This window comes from Schistocerca nitens, chromosome 1 (genome assembly GCF_023898315.1).
Source record: "Schistocerca nitens isolate TAMUIC-IGC-003100 chromosome 1, iqSchNite1.1, whole genome shotgun sequence".
In the NCBI taxonomy this organism is placed as follows: domain Eukaryota; kingdom Metazoa; phylum Arthropoda; class Insecta; order Orthoptera; family Acrididae; genus Schistocerca; species Schistocerca nitens.
This window is the reverse complement of record NC_064614.1, coordinates 450,095,503-450,107,834: the sequence shown is the minus strand read 5'-3', so window position 1 is coordinate 450,107,834 and position 12,332 is coordinate 450,095,503. Positions and strand designations below refer to the sequence as shown.

General features: G+C 39.9%; 1 protein-coding gene across 6 annotated transcripts in view; it reads right to left on the bottom strand.

Moving 5' to 3' along the window:
* Positions 1-12,332, bottom strand: part of LOC126251534 (thymocyte selection-associated high mobility group box protein TOX-like) — a 488,002-nt gene that overhangs the window by 44,394 nt on the left and 431,276 nt on the right. For 5 of the 6 annotated variants that reach the window (XM_049952058.1, XM_049952043.1, XM_049952074.1 and 2 more), the window contains 2 exons: positions 7,984-8,090; positions 7,625-7,856 (listed from right to left, as the gene is read on the bottom strand). In XM_049952058.1, the coding sequence (XP_049808015.1) occupies positions 7,625-7,856; positions 7,984-8,090 (339 nt within the window). Of the gene's footprint in view, positions 1-7,624; positions 7,857-7,983; positions 8,091-9,141; positions 9,172-12,332 lie in introns of those variants that run through there. The other variant, XM_049952081.1, reaches the window with a different exon arrangement.

The window sequence follows — 12,332 nt, the reverse complement described above, 5'->3', positions numbered from 1 at the left end:
CAGCTGAAGGAAATGTAATGGAAGTGCAGTAACGTGTGAAATGAACGCTTCATATGTTCGAACATCATGAAACGGCCGCAATCATAAGCATCACTGGGCTGAAAAATTGAATCTTCCCGTTACTGGCTACCATTAGTATTAGAATGCTTAATAACAGGGCTACGTTGGACCGGTCAGAAGCTCTGGCACATTTCAAGAGCTTTGCTTTGAACTTGCCGTATTATTATCGGCATCTGTTTGAAATAGAGTGTGTGTGTACAACATAGCAACGATAATAAAATGTTGAAGACTTCATTATTCCCTACAGTTTTCCTCCTTAACGTGCTGCGAAGCACGCGTATATTTTTTGTCAGTCGTTACCTATCTGTTATTCGCTGCAGATCACGTCAAAGACTATTGGCTTTCATTCTTACTAAATGCCTCTAATATTCCATAAAAGGTGACAAAATGGCTTCAAATGGCTCTGAGCACTATGGGACTCAACTGCTGTGGTCAGAAGTCCCCTAGAACTTAGAACTACTTAAACCTAACTAACCTAAGGACAGCACACAACACCCAGCCATCACGAGGCAGAGAAAATCCCTGACCCCGCCGGGAATCGAACCCGGGAACCCGGGCGTGGGAAGCGAGAACGCTACCGCACGACCACGAGATGCGGGCAAAGGTGACAAAAAAATTACTTCTGCATGCGCTGTAATCATTATAATAAAATGCAAACGGCAACACGACCCGTTGCGCTTGTGATACAACTATTCTAAACGATGATTCGTATAAATACATTCTCTGAAATTATCAATAACCCATAGCAACTAACTACTTAACAATGAAATTTATGAGTTGTCGCATTTCATCTATTAAGTTAGCTTCAGAATACGGCTGCTCAGAATTTGCTAAAATTAATGTTCTGTTCGTTTCAAAACTGGCGCTGAATAACGTGTTGGAACAGGAAAGGAAAGTTCATAGATTAGTACTTACACGTCCTGAAACTAAATATGTACTCACAGAACGATCAGATGAGCGAATTTGATCTTTTATCAAAACTTTTATTCGAAATCATAGAAGAAGACAACCGAGAAAATCTTCTAGTACCGCCATTATCACCGAGAATCGTTTTATTGACCTGCTATAATAATGTTGAGAGCTTCCAAAGATTCTATTAAGTGACGAAGAATTTGCTAGCAGTCCACTGACGAAATTTTGCCACAATTAGTGACAGTATGATAAAAGAATTTCGAGGAAAATGTATGTATACTAGCTTATTACGCTAGTCAGAAATGATGACTAGGTCGTCGTATCATACTGAGAAAGATACTTTCAATTACGGTACGTTTTTATCTTTAGATATTGCAGTGAAACTGATTTTTTGACTACTTCCATCAAACAATTGGTGCGCTTTTTCGATATGGCACTAAATACAAGCGGAAAGATTCATTACTTCTTCTCGTAATCGTTACATACGATGTACACAGACAGAACAGTTTAATGGCGCTGGTAAATACTTGCACGAACTGGCATTGCGAAAGCCTTATGTTAGCCATATTCCAGCAGTTCGTAATGTAAGCCTACAGAATACACCAGGAAATATATATTGTATCTTGTCTCATTGCAATTTTTGGGTCTAGCAATGAGCAATATTAGACTACTTACATGTGCAGTTAAACTGATCAATAAATTTCACTTTAGGGCAATAGCTACTTCCCTGACAAAATAAAACTTCGACCTGACTTCACAACCAGGAGCAGTAAAACGTGTTGCATGTGTAATGAATTACTTCAGAGCTCTTACTTTCATCTAGTTCACTATGTCCATGGGGAAGACTCTTAGTTTTACAACATAAATGCCAACAAAGTTCTGTTACAGTAACTTAAGCTATTAGGATTAAAATAATGTATCTACTCACACTTCAAACACATGAGAATGGCAGTTAATGGAACCAACTGCATGATGTTTATCCTTGCACATAGTGGAGGAAAAAAATGTTTGTAAATAAAGAACTCTTGACTACAACAGTTTTTAAGATTTTAACCAAAGCAAACTATGTTGTTGTTGTTGTTCCTATTGTTGTCTTCAGTCCAAAGACAGGTTTGATGAAGCTGCACAGGCTACTGTCTCCTGCACAAGCACCTTCATTTCTGAATAATTACTGCAACCCACACTTTCTGAACCTGCTTACTGCATTCATCTCTTGGTCTCATTCTACTCCAGTACTAAATTGGTGATGATCTGATGTCTCAGAAAGAGCCCTATCAACTAATCCCTTCTTTTATTCTCTTCTTCCCCATTCTATTCATTACCTTCTCACTGGCTAGATCTTCCCATCTAATCTTCACCATTCTTCTGCAGAACCATATTACAAAAGTTTCTTTTCTTGCCTGAACTGTTTACTATACATGTTTCATTTCCATACAAGACTAGTTAGTTAGTAAGAGTAAGTAAGTGAGTAAGTTAGATGTTCCATACACCATCTGACTGCTTCTTTTTGAGAAATGATATGGAACAAATCAGTTTACAGGATATGTATACATGGTTAGAGGTAACATTGATAAACCCTTTTTTTAGTTCTGCTTATGCAACAACATTTAAAAACAAGTTTTTTTCAGGATACCACATTTTAAATAAAAATTCATCCATGGGATAGGAATTGTCCAGCAGAAATGAGTTTGGGTTAGATTTAAAATTTGCTTTGCTACCTGTCACACATTTTGTTACAGGGCAAATGATCAAAGATTTTTGTTGCTGCCTACTGAACTCCTTTCTGAGCCATTGACAGCTGTATTAATACACAGTAAAGGTCATTTTTCCCTTTAGTGGACCTCACTGTTCTCAAATTGTAATGGATTATTTATGACAAATTTCATTAGCGAAAATACGCAATGTGAAGGCGCAATTAAAATGTTTAGCTCCGTGAAGAGGTAATTACACGACATCTGTGACTGACCACCACATATTATTCTTATTGCCCACTATTGTGTAATCAATACCTTGTTTTCAAGTGATGACTAACCCCAGAAAACTATTCCCTAAAATACTGACTGGACATGAACAAAATATGTCAGAAGGTTAAATTGTTTGGAAAATATCATTTACAGTCTCTTCTTTTACTTTCTCTCTAATGGGATTTAATATAAAGCTCCAGGCCAATACCTTCAAGAAGACTTCCTAGCACTTAAGTCTATATCTCTTCTTCAGAAATGCTGTTCTTGTGATTGACAGTCTACATTTTATATTAGCTCTACTTCGGTAATCATCCATTAATTTACTGCCCAAACAGCAAAGCTCATCTACTACTTTCCCACTTCAAGGCACTGTCTATTCCATTCAACTGCACTGTCAGTCTTTCTGAAATTTTTGTCAGAATTTGATATTAGTAAACCTCAGTTTTTATTTCTTCTCCCTCAACTTTAATTTCTCCTCCATATTTTGCTTTGGTTTCCCTTATTGTTTACTCAGTATACAGAGTTAATAACATCAGGGAAAGGCTACAACCCTGTCTCACACCCTTCTCAATTACTGCTACCCTTCCACACCCCTAGACTTATAATAGCCATCTGGTTTCTGTCAACAGCTTTCCCTAAGCCTACAAGTGCCTTTCCTTAGCTTACATTGTAAGAGAAAGAGTCAGTATTGTCTCACATTTTCGTACATTTCTTCAGGATAAAAATGGATCTTTCCCTGTTGTTCCATTCTCCTATAAAGATTGCGGATCTTTACCTGTTGTTCCATTCTCCTATAAAGATTGCAACTAGGATTTATTAAACTGTTCTCTTTGGAATTTGAATTATTACATTTTTCTTGAAGTCTGATAGCATCTCGGCAGTCTCGTACGTCTTGCATACCAGATGGAATAGTTTCGTCATGGCTGGCGTTCCCAAAGGACACCAATAGTTCTGACATCTATTCCAAGGGCCTAGTTTCAACTTAGGTCTTATACTGCCCTGCAAAATTCATCTCTCATGACATCTTCCCTTTCTATAATATTAACTTCAAGTTCATTTTCCCTGGTACATCCCCTCTAAATACACTTTCCACCTTTCTCTTTTTTGCTTGGTACTGGATTTTCATCCAAGCTCTTAATATTCATACAGCTGCATCTCTTTTCTCCAAAAGCCTCTTAATTTTTGCTGTTGGTGGTATCTGTCTTTCCCTTTGTGATGTATGCTTCTATACCATCACATTTGTCCTGTAGCCATTCCTGCTTAGCCATTTTACACTTCTTGCCAGTCTAATTGTTTAGACATTTGTACTCCCCTTTTTCCTGCTTCATTCCTGCATTTTTATATTTTGTCCTTACATCAATTAAATTCAGCAGCTCCTGTGACATCGAAGTCTTTCTACTATGCCTTTTTTTTTTTTTTTTTTTTTTATCTGCTTGATAGCCTCTGTTAATTAACATTTTGACTACTGCACTTGTAATGATGAATGTTCATCACCAGGGCAGGCCATTGTGTCACACATCAGGCCACTTACAGGCACATGGCATCAGGTGCTAAGACTCTGCTGTGGCAGGCAGCAACTTTGTAGTGGTCAGCATGTTAAAAACTGTGGATAAGCGTAATGTGGGGAACTTTTAACAGTACCACTGGAGAGGGTATGGCAAGCTAATAGAATCTTTATAATAGGCAGGACTGGTCTTCTTATGTGAAACAGAAGAACAAACTGACTACTACAGACCATGTGCTGACTATATGTTTTTGCATTCTACGCTGGATATTGTTACACACAATAAAGTCATTTTGTTGGAGAAGCATGCTTCAAGCAGCAGTATGTCCAGGAGCAGTAACTGATACTGAGGACCTTGATGTAATCCAACCCCCCCCCCCCTCCCAAAAAAAGTACTGTCACATTACAGTTGAGGTGACACGTTTTGAAAATAGTCTTGTTGATTTCATATAATATATGGAGAAGCTATACACTTTCCTTCTCATCTCATCTGGTAAGTCTCACCTGATCCGGAGTTGTGGGCATATTTCCAAATCTCCCAATCTTCTAAATTTCACCTATGCTTTTCATTCACCCATCTTCCTTCTCCTACAACCATTCAGCCAGAAGAACGAGCCACGAAAGCTTGCAAATTTAAATATCTCCATATGTATGTTCTCTTGCAGCCACTTGGTAAGCAGATTTTGTTATCTATCCAATTAGATTATATTTTCAAACACTTATTGTTTTTGTTGATATATTTGTACTAACAATATGGTATTGTAGCAGGTATACCAACACAGAAAACTTTTCAGTACATTGAGAAATAGAAGGGGGAACAAGGCAAACAGTCAATGGTGAATGTTTTATTGTTATTGTAAAGCTTAGGTACTGTAGACTGGAAGATTAAATGGATAGTGCTGAAGTGTTTGTGAATGAGATACCCAACAGCATAGTTACTGCTGCCTAGTTGCTAGATTTCAATTTACAGTCACAGTTTCAGATTGTACTAACAATTCTGCATTACCAATAAGTTTATAAACCTTAACGGGATAAAATTACATTTTTACAGTAATATTTTATTTCATGCTGACATCATCTGCTTCTGTCCTGATACCACATTCTGGGTAACTTACCTTTTTTCACTGTACTGAAAAAACAAGGAAGACATTATTTCTGAAATTTAATGCCATACGACCAACAGGTAGTATTAACTTTACTGTATATTACGGTTGTAGTTTTCTTTACTAACTTTTCTTGTTTCACAACTATTGTAGGTCCTAGAAGGTTCTTATGGAACAGATTGGGAAAGCCACTGTAAAATGTAAGTATAAACAGCATTTTTCTTATTCTGCTTCTGGACTAAATAATTACAGAAACAATATAAGTAAGTGCTTTACAGTCAAGTAAAAGACCTGCTGATGAGATGTCAGTATGCTGTAAAAACCTCAGTTATAGTAGTATAAAAATTGGGGAACATTTTCATCTTATTTGTAACTCAAATACCTGTGCCAGACTTAGATCGATTTAATATCATTGCTATACTGATTGTAACACCAAATAATATAATTAAGGCAGACCTACTGCCTGTGTGTCTTGGATTAGGAAATAGTTGCCATATTTCCCCTGGGAAACTTGCACAACACTACATGTATTGATTCTTTAGCTAGGCTAAAATTGTGGAAACTTTGTTTTAGTCTCAAAGGTATTTGAGATGTGTATGTTCATACAGGGAGTTTTGGTACGTAAGTTGTCTTGAGATTTCCATTGTACTTACTTGTAGTGGTAACATGCTACTGCTCTCTTGCGTACATTGATATCTGTAAGTTCACTGTTTTGATCTGGAATGCTAATATTCCATTTAATTTCTCAACTATAACATTACTTGCAAAATTAATATTTTGTTTTGGAAAGTTTGCTGTACCCATCATCAGAGGTCTGCAATGATACACAACATTCTACTCTGTTACTAACTTCACTCTGTTGCTCATAATTCTATTAACACTGGAAAAAATTTCGCTATGTGGTACGGGCTATGGGTCAGTGACAACGTTGTCATATTCTGTGCTCATTTTCTCTTAAAAGTGAATAATTTCTAAGTTGTTCATCTTTTTTAAACCATCATTCTTACGAGCACTGCACTTCAATGTTGATATATAAACTCCATTAGCTGCTGCATCTTGTGCAGAATCTGACCATAATAACCAATATTAATCAATGTCAATTTTAACAACCATCAGCTGTTTTTTTTTTTTTGACCTAATTTCACAGTTATACAGATATTACATATACAGTAGTGTGGTTTGGAGTCTAATTAAACTGTGTGTCTTCTTAGAACTAGCTGGATGCATCAGTTGAAAGGTCAGATGGAGGCAAGGATATACCATTCCACTAGGACCTTGCCTAGTAAAGCAATGCAGTGTTTGAAAGTTGAGAAGAGCTTTAACTTTATTAATGCAGTGACATGTGTAAGCAGTATCTTACTGATAGAAATTTCAATTAGACACAGATCATTGGTTAAAAATGAGTAAGTGGTTTAAGTACAGCACTTTGTGATCACAAACTAGGAAAATCAGGAATAAATTAACAAGGTTAGGCAGTACCACTGGTTTTTTTTCACTCACACACACACACACACACACACACACACATGAAATTCCTAGGTAAATAATAAAAGGAAAAACAGCTTTATTGAGCAAGCAAACCAAAAAATGCAACATGTAACATATGTAATGTTTAGCTTCTAGAACCACAGGTTCAGTTGTTATTTACGTAGGAGAATAGAAAGGTATACAGAATATGTAGACAAGTGGGAAAGGATGTCGGCAGAACACTTGTAATATATACCAAGAAATTGCCGTAAATGCCATACAGCATACCAAACACATGCCCTAAGTCACAGGAATTAACAGTTTTGCAAGAGTGACTCGAAATGAGATCTGTAATTAACATAGGGAAGACAGTATAGGTTGGGGAAAGCAGGAGTTGTGTAGAAGAATAGCATCAGAAGTTTTGAAAATAAAGTGTAGGTATAAATGATGATAATAGATATGCATTGTCTGTTGTAATTTGTGTATTATTGTGTATGTGCTGTTGAGTACCAAATGCAAGTTTTGAGGGTAACACGAAAAGTGAAACAGAGTTGATATGCCACAACAGAAAATTAGTGAGGTGGTTTGATGGCAGCAGCTGATCATTTACGAACCATTGCGGAGTGTGGGGTGCTGTCATCACTATCCTCGCTGGTTGTTGCATTCTCCTGGCCATGACTAGGGATGGAAGCACTTCCTGGTGCTGGAGGACTACCACCCTGCGGTGACCGACCATAACCCATTCCTGGGTTCAGCAACATTTGCGATTGCTGCTGCTGCTGTTGCATGAGCAGTGGATTTGGGCTTGCCATTGTGTATGTAGGTTGTGGACTGCTGTAAGATGAGCTAAATAACAAAGCAAAAATTACATCATTACGACTCTTTTTATCTGCAGATGTCAAAAATGTTAATGGTGCGGCCTTATAATACATTCCTATTATCAATGTTTTGAAGAAGTGGGACAGTATATTACCTGACACTCATTCCCATAGAATGTTCTGGAGGTCCAGAAAGGTACAGAGGTTGCTGGTACCCTGAAGGATCATTCATGACCATTTCAGGACTCTGACTTGGCAGCATCTAAAAAGACGAGAGAATCACTTCATTAGGAATATTTCAGAACATTTTTAAAATTTTGCGCCAGATCTGAATACAGCTACAAATGGAAACACACACACACACACACACACACACACACACACACACACACACAAATGGCTCTGAGCACTATGGGACTTAACTGCTGAGGTCATCAGGCCTCTACAACTTAGAACTACTTAAACCTAGCTAACCTAAGGACATCACATTCATCCATGCCCGAGGCAGGATTCCAACCTGCGACCGTAGCGGTCGTGCGGTTCCAGACAGTACTGCCTAGAACTGCTCGGCCACTCCGGCCGGCTCACCACACACACACACGAGAAAGAGAGAGAGAGAGAGAGAGAGAGAGAGAGAGAGAGAGGGGGGGGGGGGGGGACGAAGTTATCTTTCAAATTACAAGAAGAATGCTCATTTCAGCTGGTGAGCGACGTGTGAAAATTGGTATAAGTGACCTTGAATTTACCTCTCTCCGTTTAAATCCATGATTCTACGACACTTCAGGTTCGTTTCCCATTAATTTGTCCATATCTGCTATCACAGGCGCATATTTGTGTTTAACCAACAGCAAGATAACTCTTTACTACTTCTGATGAAAAATATACGTAAATAGGAACGAAAAGAAATCTTTGCACACTGATCCTGTCGAAGACGAGCGCGTGCCATTGAAATCTACCAGCGTTCCCGTTACAGCTTTCTATTCCCACTGACAGCGGCTACGGCTCAGTGCACTTGTAAATGCAGTGGGTAGAGACCACGTGCTTTGCCGCGTGATAAGCCGATGCGTCACAGGCCAGCCAATGAGAGTCGTGCGCACGCTTGCGTCATAACAAGCTCTCAGCTTTGAGAAGCAGTCCTTTTTGTAGCTCGCTCTTAGGCGTTTTACAGAATCCAGCGTTTCCTGTAAATCGCAAGCTTCTTGATATTGATCAGAGGAACTAAATGGAAAATAATACTCGCTCTAAGTTTCTTCATTTTGTGACAAAGTTTACGTAGAAGACTTGCGTACACGGAGATGGGAGAGAGTACTTACTTCAGCCAGCTCCGATGTTTTCGCCATCGCGCCCCGGTAGCAACTGGCTGCGTAAGAACTAGGGACAAGAGGAGAGCGCCGAGCGAGCGGGGCAGAAGGGAAGGGGCTCCAGGTATACAGCAGCGAGGGGCTGCCTGCAACAGGCGGCACCTGACACGCGCCATCTGCCGTCATTAGGTGGCCTGGGGGACGGTGTGCCGCAAACTGCCGAGGCGCAGGCCGATGCTCCTGGCTAAAGCTTCGCACGACCCGCAATCCACAGGCTGTTGGCTCTCGCCTTTCGAGAGATCGGCTACATTTTAACATCTTTGTAGAGATATAAGATTTATTAAGCTTTACATCTTTTCCGTGGTGTACCTCAGTAAGGCTGCATTCACAGTGCCTCCTTCAACGGGCGTCAGACGCCGTCGCAAGAGGTCGTCCGACAACATGGGCCAACAGCGTGTACGTGTACGATAATGATTGGAAGTAAATGTGATGAAAAAAACGTACGAGGGTGGTTTGATAAGTCTGGTAAATTTCCATGAACGAATGGAACATTCTTGTTGCACCTCCACGGTTGGTAAGCTAGAATATTCCAAGGATCGTATAAAGAATTCTCAATGTACAGCGTACAGTTCGTTGTTGACAGCCATCTGAATTGGTTAGTGTATCGACTGCGATTGAAAATGGAGGTAACCGAACTTCGTGCTGTTATTAAACATTTCCATTGAAGGGTTGGACAGCCCCATAAATCAAAACAGAATTGGATGAAGTTCACGCGGACCTTGCGCCATCATTGAAGACTATTTACTCTTGGATTAATGAATTTAAACGTGGTTAGACAGGCATCGAAACGAAACGCCCTACGGCCGTCCAATTGAGGTCACCACAAAGGAAACCATTGACCAAATCCATGATGTGGTATTGCAAGGCCGTCGAATAAAAAATCGAGAGATTGCTGAGACTGATTTCATCGCAACTGAGCGAGTGCATAATATCCTGCCCGGAGAATTTGCTATGAAAAACTCTTGAATGAAACCTGGAGCCATCATTACAAACCAGAGCCAAAACAGCAGTCAAAAAAATTGACAAAAAAAGACTCTTGAATGTGCATCGAAGAATGACTGTTTCGTCAGATAGTAAGGTGATGGCCACTATTTTTTGGGATTCCCAAGGAATAATCTTCATAGATTACTTGGTAAAAGGCAGAACTATAACTGGACCCTATTGCGCTTCTGTATTGGGGTCGTTTGAAATTTCCGTAGGCTGAAAGAAGACCAAGGCTGGCACGGAAAAAAGTGCTCTTGACAATGCACCACCACACCCATGAGCGATAACAATGGCGATAGTGCATGAATTGGTTCCTCATCCACCCTACCCACCTGAGTTAAACCCAAGTGACTTCTTTCTGTTCCCTACCTTGAAACTTTGGTAGTCAACTTGTATTTTGTAGAGTTTGACAGAACCTAGTTTTTTGATGGAATGAAAATGATGTAGGATCGCTACACCAAGTGTATATTCCTCAAAGGAGACTATGTCGAAAAGAAAGGAGAGGTGTTTACGGAACATTTTTTCTTGCATATTTACCGGACTTCACACACCACCCTCGGACCTTTGAGCTGATATTTTGTAAAACGCATGTTGTACTGTTTACTAACTGTTGTACTTGTGTACGCGTGTAAACCTGACAAAGTACTGAATAGTACAGAAAATGCATTCTATCTCGGAAACAATGCGAAAGAGAGCATTGTCCATACGAAGTTTATTGCTTCAAATGATCGTTCCTGTCATATCCCCGAATACTGATGATTGTTCCTGGGCCACCCTGTATAAAGGAAACCGCACGCACAGCACTTGTGTGACCCATTCTCGAGTATTGCGACAGTGTTTGGGATCTCCACCGAGTCATTTTAAAGGAAGATATCGAAGCAGTTCAGAGGCGTACGCTAGATTTGTTACTGATAGGTTCGATCCACGTGTGATGGAATTCCTGGAGGGAAGTCGTCGTTCTTTTAGGGTAACACTACTGACAAGGGAAACTCCCCATCGCATCCCCGTCGGATTCCTCGGTAAGAGAGCCTAATACACAGCCCGTCTAAACCTGAATACGGACCAAGCATGAAAACAGGCAGAAGGTGTGCTGTACTGGACTGTGCAAAAAAGCAAAATAGTAACAGCAAGCGGTCCAAGAACAAGAAGTAGTCAGAATATAGAGCAGCCAGGCAGAGAAATGGCATCGTGGTTAAGTAATTACGGTGTTGGACTGCTATGATGGCGAGCCGTGTTCAAATCTCCTACGTGTCTTTTTTTTTTCTTGTTGATCGCTTTATTCAGATTTGTGTCTGTGTGTGTCGTGGTGTTACGTCCGTTTGTAACAGCCAAGTGTAAGGTAGGGACCTATAATGACAGTTGATTCTGTACAACTAACCTGATAGCAGCCGAAAGGAAGTGGCTTTCGAATGAGAATCGCAAACGTTTGATGACAAGGCGACAAGTCAATCGAATCTTCCACCGAAAAACACGTCTGATGCGTTATACACGGCATTATTTCTAGTATGTGTGTCATATGAGAGGAATCTCTTGTCGACGCACCTATCCGATCTGTACGACTAATAAGTGAGTGAGATATGCCTACTTGCCCGATATAGCTGTTCGTATGAATGTGAATATGATCACTCCCAAGGAAATGATGAAAAGCTGCAACAAATGAACGCAAGGGGTTCGCAATCACACGATTTCTCTGTGCTCTTTTAAAACATATGTTTTTAAAGTTTTTGCAGTTGCCTTCTGTTTTGCAAGTCTTGACTCTTGAATACCTTTGTTGTGACATAGTTCACACCCGTTTATTTTTTTGTTTTCAATAGTGTGAGACGTCTATGTGATATCTCGCCTGCTCTCATTGTTCGTCACATTTACTTGCGACGGTAACGTATCCTTACGATATGGCTCATATTCTACAACCACTGTATAGTGTGACAACTGCCAAGACAACAGAAAGAGAACAATGACAGGCCGGGCGGTTCATAATGTTATGTGGGGAAAAAATGTGAATGGCACAAGGGAGTTTCGAACAGGGCTCGCGCGTTTGGCAGCCCAACACCATGACCACTTAACCCACGACACCGATGCTGTTGCACATTGGACTTTATTGCACTTCTTGTTCATGGACCGTTCACTGTTTCTAGTTTGCTTTCTTTTACAGTTCAGTA